The sequence below is a fragment of the Hyla sarda genome, chromosome 2 (assembly GCF_029499605.1).
Source record: "Hyla sarda isolate aHylSar1 chromosome 2, aHylSar1.hap1, whole genome shotgun sequence".
NCBI classification, from domain to species: Eukaryota; Metazoa; Chordata; class Amphibia; order Anura; family Hylidae; genus Hyla; species Hyla sarda.
In genome coordinates, this window is record NC_079190.1 from 132,183,642 (window position 1) to 132,198,565 (window position 14,924).

Below are 14,924 nucleotides of genomic sequence, written 5' to 3' on the forward strand. Positions count from 1 at the left end.
ATGTGTAATACTTGTAACCTACATGCATGTATACTAAAAAATGATATCTACACCATTAGTTGCTGGATGTACATAAATAAATTGCAACATTGCACAGTTGTCTTTGTTTTTGTATACATATATATTCATTGCGTTTTAATATCATAATTTACAGCAACCGCACTCTAATAGGCATCTAGACACACTAGGCGAAATCATCCTCCCAGTACTCCCACCAAGAGAAAATATGGGTCTACCAAAATTATGAATTGATAAAACATAATATAAAAGGGGGGGGGGGGGGGCTGAGGTGCTCGAGGCGCTCGGGGCATCTTGTGGAGGCATATAAAGTTAGACAATATTCTTATATGCAGGTCATAATTAAATCTAAACGTTTGTTCATTCCCCGCGGGTATCTGGTATCTAAAAGGAATATCCAATATGTTTCTCTATTGAAGAGGCGTTTTTTCACATCCCCTCCTCTAATACCTATCTTAACCCTTTCTACACCGGACACCCGCAAGGAATCCAACTCCCCTGCGTGCACATCCCGAAAGTGGCGTGATAACATGGAAATGCCTACTCCTTCACTCCTACTATCGGAGATATGTCTCCTGATTCTTGATTTGAGGGCGTTAGTAGTGCACCCTACATATTGCATGTTACACTTGGTACATGTGGCCACATAAACTAGCATAGTAGTGTTGCAGTTAATGTATTCACGTAGTTGGTATGTTTTTTTAGTTACACAAGACATTATTTCTTTAGAGTGATGCATATATTTGCATGTAATACATCGGCTGTGCCCACAACCCCAATTCCCTACAATATCCAACCAATTACCATGTTTAATTTTGTTCTTTGCACTGTATTCTCCTTTTTTAGAGTTAAATAGACTTGGTGATAGAGAGGAGCCCAATGAGGGTGCTTTTCTGGAGACCGCCATAATGCCCTCTTTAACTACCTCCCTCAATATTGGGTCTCCCTCTAACACTGGTGTATATTTATGAATGATATTTTTAATTTGGGCAAATTGCGCACTGTATGTGGTAACAAAAACTGATCTTTTTTGTTTATTTTTGGTATTTTGTGGACTGTTAGTCTTTTTTCTTTTTCCAGTATATTGGATCAATTGCATGTTGGTCTGTTAAATTTAGTCTACGTTTAAGCTCAAGAGAGAGCGAAACGCGTCAGATTACTACAGTCCTGTGATGTCTGTTTCCTTGCTATGGCTTGAATAAAAGAAATCTTTTAGAGCATACCTGGTGCCGGACAATCCTTCCTTCTACATGTTACTTATATGTCAACAACAAACATATGATAGGTGATTTAATCCTTACTCACCCCCATTTACCAGGGGCAGGGTTTATGTTTAAAGTCCCATACAAGTCTATGGGAAATATATGTAACTGCATAACTTCCAAATGGCTGGAGATATTTCCATAATACTTGGTCACATGTTACTTATATGTCCACTTAAAATATAGGATAGTTAATTTAACTCTTAACTACCCCATTTGTGAGGGTCGGGGTTTTTGTTTAAAGTCCCATGCAAATCAAAGGGAAATGTATGCTCCCACGTAACTTCCGTACAGCTGGATATATTTCAATACCTGGTACACATATTACGGGTCGGGATAGGAGGTCGGGATAGGAGGTCGGGATAGGAGGTCGGTACAGGAGGACGGTACAGGAGGTCGGGATAGGAGGTCGGGATTGGAGGTCGGGATAGGAGGACGGTACAGGAGGACGGTACAGGAGGACGGTACAGGAGGACGGTACAGGAGGACGGGATGTGGGGTAGGAATATGACAACAATACATGAGGACTGGATATGAAGTCAAAAGCTTCCTCCTTTGTTTATTCCTCCCCAACAAGGTTTAGGAAGAAAAAAAACGGGCAACACGGGGTACTCAGCTAGTATGTGTATATATATATATATATATATATATATATATATATATATATATATATATATATATATTACAAGCTGTAGATAATTACAGACATATTTGTTTGCATACATTTTTCATAGATGTTAACCTCATGGGGATGCAGGGCATATACATACGCCCTTAGATACTGAGGTCCCATTTACCAGGCTTAAACCCATTCTCACCAGCAGAGAACAGGTTAAACCTGGTGGATCCCGGATGCTACGGGAAGCCAGGACCAACAGCTAATGCCGGGCATCTAATCCTTTAGATGCCACAATCAAAGTTGCGTCTAAAACGAAAGTAAAAGAATCCCAGTGTAAAAAAATAAAATGTAATAGAGATTCATTAACTCCTATCCCTATTAAAAGTTTAAATCACCCCCCCCCCCCCTTTCCCCAATTTTTAACCCCTTAAGGACCCATGACGTACGCGTACGTCATGAGTCCCGGTCCTGCGATATAACGCGGGGGTCACACGGCGACCCCGCATCATATCGCGGCGGGCCTGGTGGCGACCCCGAATCAAATCGCGGCGGGCCTGGCGTCATAGTGAAGCCGGGACCCGCCGCTAATAGCGCGCGGCACCGATCACGGTGCCGCGTGATATTAACCCTTTAGCCGCGCGCTCAAAGCTGAGCCGCGTGGCTAAAAACGAAAGTGAAAGTGCCCGGCTAGCTCAGGGAGCTGTTCGGGATCGTGGCGGCATCCCAAACAGCTGTAGCACAGGAGGAGGTCTTCTTACCTTCTCCTGCGCTGTCCAATTGCCGAATGAATGCTTCAAGCCTGAGATCCAGGCTTGAGCAATCAATCGCCGAAAACACCGATTGATCCATTCCTATGGAGATGCATCAATCAGTGTTAATGATCAGTTAAGGCAATGTTATAGCCCCCTATAGGAGCTATAATATTGCATAAGAAAAGTGTAAAACAATCATTAACCCTTTGAAGTATCCCTTCCCCTAATAAAAGTTTGAATCACCCGGCATTTCCAAGAATAAATAAAAATAAAGATAAACATGTGGTATTGCCGCATGCGGAAATGTCCGAATTATAAAAAATATACTGCTTTTTAAACCGCACGTTCAGTGGCGTACGCGCAAAAAAATTCCAAAGTCCAAAATAGCGCATTTTTGATCACTTTTTATACCACAAAAAAGTGAATAAAAAGTGATCAAAAAGTTTGATCAGAACAAAAATGGTACCGCTAAAAACTTCAGATCACGGCGCAAAAAATAGCCCTCATAGCGCCCTGAACACAGAAAAATAAAATGGTCATCTTCTGACCCCTACAACTTTAAACGTATAAATTTTCCTTCATGTATTCATGATTTTTCTCTGAAGTGATACAAAATGAAACCTATACAAGTAGGGTATCATTTTAACCGTATTGACCTACAGAATAAAGATAAGGTGTCATTTTTGCCAAAAAATGTACTGCGTAAAAACGGAAGCCCCCAAAACTTACAAAATAGTGTTTTTTCATCAATTTTGTCGCACATTGATTTTTTTTTAATTTTTTAAATTTTAAAGAGTTAGGCTAGGTGCAGACTACGGAATCTCCGGGCAGAAAATTTCCGCCCGGAGATTCCGAGTTCCGCCTGCGCCGACCGAATTAGTCGGCGCTAGGACCGCGCGGACACTGCAGACTCCTATAGACTGCTATGTGTTCCGCTAGGATTTCCGCCTGAAGAAAGAGCAACCCCATTCTTCAGGCGGAAATTTTCTAGCGGATTTTTCATCCGGATTTTCCGCTTCACAAATTACGAAGTGTGAATGGTGAAAACCATTCACTACACTATGCATTATAGTAAGCGGAATTTCTGCCTGAAATTTCAAAGCGAAAATTCCGTCTGAACCTAGACTTATGATTTTTTACAGTTAAGGAGGAAAAATTGAAAATGAAAAAAACGGAAAAAGGCCGGGTCCTTAAGGGGTTAAATAAAATAATGTAATAAAGAATAAAAATAATCATATGTTGTACCGCTGCATGTGTAAATGTCCGAACTATTAAAATGTTAGGTTAGCTAAACCACACGGTCGATGGTGTACACGTAAAAAAATACCAAAGTCAAAAAATATGCATTTTTGGTCCCTTCATACACAATAAAAATATTAATAAAAAGCAATTAGAGAGTCCCATTAAAACAAAAATGGTACCAATAAAAACTACAGATGACGGCACAAAAAAATTAGCCCCTAAGGGGTTAATGTAATAAAAAAATAAAGTACAAAAACATCCGTAGTAAACATATGCTACTTGATGCACTTTTTGCCTATGTTCTCTTACTGGACATCTAAGGTTAGGTCATGTCTTCAGAAACACAAACATATATGTCAGGTGTGGAGCAAAAACATATGAATGGGGGCTGGCCATGCAGTTCCCGAATAAAATACTGCACATTCACTAAATGAAAATGTTGACTACCATCACATAACAATATACCTACATCATTCTATAACCACAATACCTACCTCTGCTTGCTTTATCTACAGTCTGTATCTCTTCCATGAACATCTGAACATCAGGGAACTTTCTTTCACATATTTCAGCCAGAAAGTGAAGAAGTGTTGTTGACTGGTCTACTGATTTTGTGTCTTTTAACTGTAATACAAAGCAAAGACAACCAGGGTAACATTCTGATAACAGGTTTCCTATACACAAAATCTGATAGCCCATCAAGTTACAATATTAATTGGATCCAGGATGATCAATGTATGTTGAAACCATTGGACACAGACAATAACACTATGGAAACCTGGTAATTGGTTCTGAAGCCACCAAAATGTCATCCAAAAATAGGAAAAAGGTGAGGATAAAAGGCAAATAAATACTGTAGATAATTAATACAGATGAAAAATGTCCTTAAATATAAAAGTAAAAAAACAGCTGGAAGCTGAAAATCAATGTCTGTGTAGAAGACAGGAGCTTCTTCAGGGACAGTACACAATGTCCATAGTAAAATTATGCCATCCTCAGCTTGTGTCCATAGGAGCAGCTAACTTTGGCAAAGGAAAAGAGTAGAACTAAACATGTAGTACCTTCCTGTACTCTATGGAATGATGCACATTCTTGTGTATGCCTTTTTTTCTACCTCTTCTTGCTGATGTGGCATACATGAGATTTACAAATGTACAATGATGTGGATTGTAGAATTCATCATTGCATCTGATCGTCTCATCAGGCTGCACAGGCTTATTTGTGGGTTGGTGTCCGTTCCCATTATGCAGCTCTGATGCGTTTTCTCACTCAAAGTACGTTTTTAAGAGAAATATTGCCAAGAGGTGAAAGTGATTTGACCTATAATCACAATTGAGATTCAGGCTGTGTTCATACATTGAATTTTTACTGCATTACAGGCTGTTTACACGTTGTGGTTAATTAGCTGTTTTGCCTTGAATGACCGAAATTGAGGAAAAAAATGCCAATTTTATCACAAATATGCAAATTACAGTTAAATGTGCAATTTTTACCACAATTTTACCACAACTTTGGTCATTAGTGGCTAAGACTCATGTGGTAATAAGCTGTAGTACTGCTAATTAACTGCAACAAGTAAACACAGTCATAGCCGTTTTTATAATGATTTTCCAAAGTTGAGGTAAAAATAAGACACTGTTACCATATTTTTCACAATTGCCTTACAATCTCCATTTTTGCCACAAATTTATTGTGTGAATAGAGTCTCAGTGGAGGTGTATAAGTACTATATATCCTGATCCATAGATGGAGCAGGGAGGGGTCTAGGGGCTAGAAAAAGGAGATCTGGTAGGTGATAAGGTCATCATTTAGTCCACAGGAAGTGAGTGTCTAACCTCCTGTTGGGACCATTAGGTACTGGAAGATTTGGAGAATCAAAAATGTGATTACATGACCATATAAGAGTAAGGGAGAAGTCATAGTGAGAAGTCATAGGAGAAGTCATAGTGAGTGTGCATATAAAAATGGAGTGCTTCATAAAGTACGACATGGAAGAATCAGTTCATTTGTTTGGCCTAAACTATGAGCATTACTTAAAAATAACATTCTAAAATTACTGAACTTTCCAATAAGGAGGTAGAAAAGACAAAATATGCACCATGCATGTAGAACTCAAATGGTACTTTAGAGGAGAAAAAAAAAAGATGATTTCTACAGAACAGCAGTTGATTGAAAAGCGGGCAAGTTCTTTCACAAAGCTTTCAAAATATATATTGAGGGGTTCTGACAGAGGTGACCGTGCTTTTTATTAAGTGACAACTTCCAACAGAACTCAGAGAAAAGCAATATGCCTTGTGGCTGCAGTAACATAGATAAAAGCTTTTTTTCAACAGCCTGATAAAAATGAACAAATCTGCAAAAGCGCAAAAGTTCAAATTATAATGAAGTGGATGGGTTTTATATTCTGTGAAAAATCTACCTTTTATATTTTTAAGCTTGTGATGGACCATATCTATTGTGGGGTTGTTAATGAGGAAGATGTCAGCAATGGGCCACCAAGCATGTCATCCCACAGAGATAATACGGGTATAAAAGATATATATGTGCTCTCATAGAAAACCTGTATTCTAAAACATTTTTTTTACTTTGTTATTGCAAATTATGACAAAAGGGAGTCCTCTGGAAAAAGAGCATCACACGGTTCAAAACTTTGCTTCATACATAGTGTCATTAAAAGGATAAAAAAAAAAATCCTTGCTATAACCCTTCATTACATATCTGATTAAAAAGTGTACCGCATATTCCCGAATTTTACACTCATTAATTCACGTCCAATTAAAGGAAAAGTGGTCAGTAGGGGAGTAAAAAAAAAATAAAAAAAATAAAAAAGAGCCCACCGAAATTATTCAGAAACTATTTTTATGTAATACCGAATGAATACTTTGTATCCTAGGAGACCTATGGAGCATGGTCCTGAACATCTTTGGGTCATCGCTTAGAAACAAGGTTGGTGGATAACAGATGATAACTATGCAAAAAAAAAAAGTGCTGATACTTTTATAAAAAACTAAACAAAGAAAACCCCAGGCTGCTCCTTGGGCCAACCAGAGTAAGTGTTCCGAATGGTCCCATACTCATGGAGCATTGAAGAGTAAGCATTGCATAGAAAACACTGCAATGCAGTACTGTGCTCTCCGCTCTCCATGATATGAACATAATAAAAAAAATATTTGATACATATATATATGTATATAAATTTCCCTCATAATCCATTCTTTATTAATAAAAACATAAAATAAAAATACACAAATTTGGGTCCAACGCGTCAATGCCAACGTAAACAACACAGTTACAGTTTTCCTTTCGGGATAAAAGATAAAGTAACACTAAAACAAAAATAAATTAATTAATTAATTTAAAAAAAAAAAAGTAATAATTGTGGTTTTTGGTTAATCTGCCTCCTAAGGGAAAGAAAAGGAAAAAATGGTAACAATAAATACTACATGTTTTCTCAGAAAAAAAAAAAAAAATTAGCCCTAACTTAGCGCTGTAATGGATCTTCTGGCGGCACTAATCATTATAATAATTATTATTTTGTTTTATTGTATAGATTATGGCAATTCAGTAAAAAAAATTTAATAAAAACTATATGAATTTGGTGTTACTGAAACCTTTACTGACCCGGGAAATAAAGCTACAATGTTGTTATTTACTGTATAGTAAACATCTTAAGTTTAAAAAGCAAATGGCATACCAGGGGAAAGGGTAATTCCAAAAACCATAACTTTTTTTTTTTTTTTTTCTGTCTCATGTAAGGCAATTGATTACTTATATTGTGATAAAGGGGTATTATGTTTTTTGTTTTTTCTTTTTATTTGATTGTGCTACAGTTAGCGTAGTTCATAATATAGAAGGATATTTATCAAGACCTGTGCAGAGGATAAGTTGCACAGTTGTGCATACCAACCAGATTGCTTCTTTCATTTTTAACAAGGCGTCTGAAAAATTAAAGAAGCGATCTGATTGGTTGCTATGGGCAACTTTTCCTCTGCACATGTTTTGATAAATCTCCTCCCTAGTGGCTGTACTGGTGTTAGATGGCTGGTCTCATAATTCTTATATGATCTCTGCCCCGATGTTCATTTTTAGAAGCATACAAAAAAAACTGTTGTCTAAGCTTTTCCAAGATTGAAGTGCAGCCCGAGACATAACTAGTCATGATGTTTAAAGGAGCTTATCTGTGCTTCAATGGGTGGAGCGACTGATGGGTGGGACTGAGATCATACTCTACAAGGCTGCAGGGAATTGTAGTTCCAGGCATGGCACGCATGGAAGTACGTGTTGTAATGGGTGGGGTGACTGATGTGTGGAAGGGTGAAAAGTCAACTCACACTAACAAGGGATCATTGGACTTGTAGTTGGAGGGAACTCTAAGAGGAAATAGCCATTTCACAATAAAAAAGCAGCACTGTTGTGATGGACTAAAAACACAGCCATTTAGCCCCAAGACCAGCACGGGTGTTTCCTAAGCGTGTTCATTATTGTCTGGCAGGTAAGTACTAAAGTCACCCTATGTTAGATGACCCATTTAAGGGATAAGCAGTGAAGCTAATGACAGCTTAATATCAAGGAATAATTAAGGACAAAAACTTTAATATCTAAGTATAGACATGCCCAGAGGTATTTAATGCTTTAATTTTATTTTAAATACTTTAAATATTTCTTTACTGGACCAATGTCAACAATATTTATACTCATACAGCATAATGAGTGTATTGAATTGATTTAAAAATGTAAATATGAAAATATTACAGCCCCTGGCTAAAATTATGGAATTACCAGTGTCAGAGTTTTTTTTTTATTTCACATCGAATACACAAATATGACACCAAGCAATGTTTCGTAGCAAAACATCTTGGCTTCAGGAAACATACCTCAAACAGATGAAATGAATAAATAGTGATAACCTATGTTTTCCATAAAAATAACAATGGAATCACTTAAGGTTGATTTAAATATGGAATAGATATATATATATATACACATACACACACACACACACACACACACACACTAGCTGAGTACCCGGCGTTGCCCGGTTTTCCTTTTTAATACTTGTTGGGGAGGAAAATCAACAAAGGAGGAAGCTTTTGACTTCATATCCCATCCTCACATACTGTTGTCATATCCCAACCTCATATCCTGTCCTCATATCCCGCCCTTATATCCCGTCCTCCTATCCCGCCCTCATATCACAACCTCCTATCCTGTCCTCCTATCTCGACCTCATATCCCATCCTCCTTTCACGACCTCCTATCCAGACCTCCTATCATAACCTCCTATCACAACCTCCTATCCTGTCCTCCTATCTCGACATCATATCCCATCCTCATATCCCGACCACCTATTTGGACCTCCTATCCCATCCTATCTCGACCTCCTATCCCGTTCTTATGTCCCATCCTCATATCCTGTCCTCTACATACATTTCCTGGAGATTTCCATGGGACTTTAAACAAAAAACCCTTTTTCACCCCCCTTAAAGGGGTACTCCGCCCCTAGACATCTTATCCCTATCCAAAGGATAGGGAATAAGATGTCAGATCACCGTGGTCCTGCTGCTGGGAACCCCCCGGATTGCCACTGCAGCACCCCGCTGTCATTACTGCACAGAGCAAGTCCACTCTGTGTGTAATGCCGGGCTATACAGAGGACGGAGCAGCGTGACATCATGGCTCCACCCCTCGTGACATCACAACCCACCCCCTTAATACAAGTCTATGGCAGGGGCGTGATGACCGACACGCTCCCTCCCATAGACTCGTATTGAGGGGGCGGGTCATGATGTCACAAGGGGTGGAGCCGTGACATAACGATGCTCCGGTCCCTGTACTACCCGTCATTACGTGCAGAGCGAACTCGCAGTGGCAATTCCGGGGGTCCCCAGCAGCGGGACCGTGGCGATCTGACATCTTATCCCCTATCCTTTGGATAGGGGATAAGATGTCCAGGGGCGGAGTACCCCTTTAAGGGTTGAATTTCAAAAAATCCTCTCTCATTCCTCGTCTATGTCTTAAAAACAACAACAGTGAAAAAAAATTCAGCTTTCTAGGTCCAAGGGTTTGGGCTGGGTGTCGAGAAGTTGGTGAGTCAGGCCTTCTCTTTATACATTATATATATATATATATATATATATATATATATATATATATACACACACACACACACACACACACACACACACATATAGTCTTGTATTTAACATTCCTAATACAGCACAAGTCTAAAAAAAAAAAAAAAAAAAAAGAGTTAATAAATCTGATTCTACAGTAGAAAGTCCTTTATGGTAAACTTAACCATAGGCACGGCTATGCAGAACTCTATCAGATTTTTTGCAAATTTTTGTGGGGATCAAGACAACCAGTAATAGTAATGAAAGGGCTTAAAATGTATGAATGCATCTGAGCTGGGATAAAATAAAGAACACTTCCAGAAATACTGTTTATACAGACCTTTTTTGTCAGAATAATTCTTTAAGACTTACCCATTCACAATTTTTTTTTTCAAACATTCCTGTCCAGTGTCTTGGATAGTGCAGAACTATGATGTTTAGTGTTTAACCCCATGAGGACCAAGCCCATCTTCACCTTAAGGACCAGAGCAATTTTTTTGCAAATCTGACCACTGTCACTTTCAGCATCAATAACTCTGGGATGCTTTTACTTATTATTTACTTATTTTCAGCGATACTTGCATAATTTCTTGTTGAAAAATTCCACAATTTCATGAAAAATCTGAAAATTTTGCATTTTTCTAACTTTGAAGCTCTCTGCTTGTAAGGAAAATAGACATTCCAAATAAATTACATATTGATTCACATATACAATATGTCTACTTTATGTTTGCATCATAAAGTTTACATGTTTTTACTTTTTGAAGATATTAGAGGGCTTAAAAATTTAGCAGCAATTTTCCACAAAAATTTCTAAATCTGAATTTTTTAGGGGCCAGTTCGGTTTTGAAGTGAATTTGAGGGTCTTTATGTTCTAAATACTCGCTAATGGACCCCATAATGAAAACTGCACCCCTCAAAGTATTCAAATGACATTCAGAAAGTTTGTTAACCCTTTAGGTGTTTCACAGAAATAGCAGCAAGGTGGAGGAGAAAATTAATAAAATGTTTTTTGGGGGGCATGTCGAATTTAGGAAGCCCCCATGGTGCCACAACAGGAAAAAAAAAAACACATGGCACACTATGTGGGAAACTAAACCCCTCAAGGAATGTGACAAGGGATATAGTGAGCCTTAACACCACACAATAAAATAACTTTTTTTTTCACTAAAATGCTGGTGTAACCCCAAATTTTTCATTTTCACAAGGGGCAATAGTAGAAAATGCCCCCAAGATTTGTAATCCCATTTCTTCTGAGTATGGAAATACCCCTTGTGTGGATGTTAAGTGCTCTGCGGGCCCACTACAGGGCTCACAAGAGAAGGAGCAAAATTAGGCTTTTGGAGAAAGAATTTGGTTGGAATAGACGTCAGGGGCCATGTGCGTTCACAAAGCAAACATGTGACCCTATTTTGGAAACCAGACCCATCACAGAATGTAACAAGAGGTGCAGTGAGCATTTAAACCCAAATGGTGTTTGACAGATCTTCTGAACAGTGGCGTGTGCAAATGAAAAATTTAATTTTTCATTTTCATGGACCACTGATTTAAAAAAAAATCTGTCAGACACTTGTGGAGTGTAAATGGGGGCTTTGTAAACACACATAGCCTTTAATTCCAGCCAAATCCTCTCGCAAAAAAACAAATGTTGCTCCTTCCCTTCTGAACCCTGTGGTGCGCCTGCAGAAGACTTAACATCCACATATGGGGTATTTCCTTGCTCAGAAGAAATGGTGTTATAAATTTTGGGGGGCTTTTTTCTATTACCCCTTGTGAAAAAGAAAAATATGGGTAACACCAGCATTTGAGTGAAAAAATATCAAAATTTTCATTTTCACCTCCAACTTTAACGAAAATGTGTCAAACACCTTTGGGGTGTTAAGGCTCACTATACCCCTTGTTTAGCATTTATGTCAGAACTGCTGTAACCAGCAGCCACCCCTGTGCAAATCACCAATTTAGGCTTCAAATTTACATGGTGCGCTCTCACTCCTGAACTCCCAGCATGCCCTTTGGCTGTGCAAAAGAGAGTTGTGTTATACAACAGCTGGAGGTACACAGCACTCACCTCCTGTTGCGGTATAATAAAACTCCCAACATGCACAGCCAAAGCGGTTTCATAGAAAAAATGTTCCTCCAGCTGTTGCTTAACTATAACTCCCAGCATGCACAGACAAATGGTATGCTGGGAGTTGTAGTTGTGCCTCCAGCTGTTGCAAAACTACAACTCCCAGTATGCTCTTTGGCTGTACATGCTGGAAGCTGTTGCTTAGCAATAGCAGTAGGCAAACAGTGCTTACCTCGCGTTGTATGCTTCCGCTGCTTGTGGGGTTAAGTAAGGACCATAATATCTGTTTCTAACTGATGTATTTTTCTCCTGGTGCTGTTGTATATTTTAGTATCGTTTTTTTTTTTTTTTTTTCATTTACAGAAGAGGACAAGACAAACTATATTTTTCAGCTCCTTACTGCTAAAATAAACTCCCAAGGTTCGTAAAAAAAAGTGAATACATATGTATATTATAAAATATATATATATATACATATATGTATATACATATATACACATATATACATTATATACATATATATACACATATATACATTATATACATATACATACACACACACACATATATATTATATATATATATATATATACATACACACACATATATACATATATATACACACACATACACACACACATATATATATACATACACACATATATATATATATATATATATATATATATATATATATATATATACACATATATATACACACACATTATATATATACATACATATATATATACACACACACATTATATATATAAATACATACATATATATACACACACATATTATATATATATAAATACATACATATATATACACACACATATTATATATATAAATACATACATATATATACACACACATATTATATATATAAATACATACATATATATATACACACACATATTATATATATAAATACATACATATATATACACACACATATTAATATATAAATACATGCATATATATACACACACATTAATATATATATATATAATATATATATACACATACATACAGGCATGGTCTCTTCCTTTGCAAACTGCTCCAGGTCTCTCTTATTGGAAGGGCGCCTTTTCCCAACAACAATTTTAAGATCTCTCCACAGGTGTTCAATGGGATTTCGATCTGAACTCATTGCTGGCCACTTCAGAACTCTCCAGCACTTTGTTGCCATACATTTCTGGGTGCTTTTTGACATATGTTTGGGGTCATTGTCCACTATGTTTTCGAATAAACAGTAGAATGATGTGCTTTACCAAAAAGCTCTATCTTGGTCTCATCTGTTTACAAGATGTTTTCCCAGAAGGATTTTGGCTTACTCTTTCATTTTGGCAAAATGAAGTCTTGCTTTTTTAAGTCTGTGTCAGCAGTGGGGTCCTCCTGGGTATCCCGCCATAGTGTTTCATTTCATTTAAATGTCGACTGATAGCTTGTGCTGACACTGATGCTCTCTGAGCCTGCAGGACAGCTTGCTACCAAGAAACAGCTGCCACTGAAAAAGTGCACCCCACTAAATCATCTACAATATCTTTATTAAAGTACAAAACAACAGATCAAGTTACAAAAATGTTAAAACCATTTAAAAAGGCTCCCTAAAGAGCCATAACACAGCCTCAGAGCAGGGCCATGGCCCCCCTTGCTCTGGGTAGATGGCCCCGTCCTACTGAAGATGTATTAATAATTAATGGTGTCAGCTCTATGTGGCTGTACAAGATAGTACAATGTAAAGGCAAAATAGGCACCACAATAATATAACAATGTTAAGTGTAATCCTATCTAGGATACAGTAATAGCCTGGGATATTGCCCTGATGCCAATATACAATACCACAAGTAAGATACACTCCACACAGGCCAACGACACAGATGCTGTAGCAGAGGACGGGGTCACAAGAAAGACAGCTTGAACATTTTTGGAACTTGTTAGGGGCTTCTTATCCACCATCCGGACTATCCTGCATTGACACCTTTCATCAATTTTTCCCTTCCTTCCACGCCCAGGGAAATTAGCTACAGTGCCATGGGTTGCAAACTTCTTGTTAATGTTGCACATTTTGGACAAAGGCAAATCTAGATATCTGGAAAAGGACTTGTAACCTTGAGATTGTTGATATTTTTCTACAATTTTGTTTCTCAAGTTCTCAGACAGTTCTTTTCTCCTCTTTATGTTGCCCATGCTTAGTGTGGCACACACAGACACACAAGGCAAAGAATAAGTGAACTTCTCTCCTTTTTATCTGCTTTCAGGTGTGATTTTAATATTGCCCACACCTGTTGCTTGGCCCAGGTGAGTTTAAAGGAGCATCACATGCTTGAAACAATCTTATTTTTCCACAATTTTGAAAGGGTGGCAATAATTTTGTCGAGACCATTTTTGGAGTTTGGTGTAACATGATGTCCAATTCTCTTTTTTACCTCTCTTTTTGGTTTAGTTCCAATACACACAAAGGGAATAAACATCTGTATAGCATAACATGTGTTACTGCAATCCTTTTCTGTGAGAAATACTTCATTTTCCTGAAAAATGTCAGGGGTGCCAACATTTATGGCCATGACTGTCTGTGTGTATGTGTGTGTGTGTATATATATATATATATATATATATATATATATATATATATATATATATATATAAACCGGTCGCTTGTCACGTGAGCGTTCGTGCCTACTGAGCACTCATGTGACCAGCGATAGTGAATATCCAAATTCTGCCGGCAGGCCCACTTTCAGCGTGCAATTGAGCTTAGATAGAAGCTGATCTTCAGAGGGAACGGGTGCCGGACTGAAGGTATGTATATTAGTCAGAGACCTCCGCTTCGGTCTCCTGTTC

At 37.9% G+C, this 14,924-nt stretch overlaps 1 protein-coding gene and 1 long non-coding RNA gene across 3 annotated transcripts in view; one reads left to right on the top strand and one right to left on the bottom strand.

Moving 5' to 3' along the window:
- Window positions 1-14,924, bottom strand: part of DIAPH3 (diaphanous related formin 3) — an 882,879-nt gene that overhangs the window by 384,520 nt on the left and 483,435 nt on the right. The window contains exon 22 of the mRNA XM_056555485.1: window positions 4,388-4,517. Coding sequence (XP_056411460.1) covers window positions 4,388-4,517 — 130 coding nt within the window. The remainder of the gene's footprint in view (window positions 1-4,387; window positions 4,518-14,924) is intronic.
- Window positions 1-14,924, top strand: part of LOC130355406 (uncharacterized) — a 160,632-nt gene that overhangs the window by 18,890 nt on the left and 126,818 nt on the right. The gene's annotated exons all lie outside the window — the stretch shown is intronic.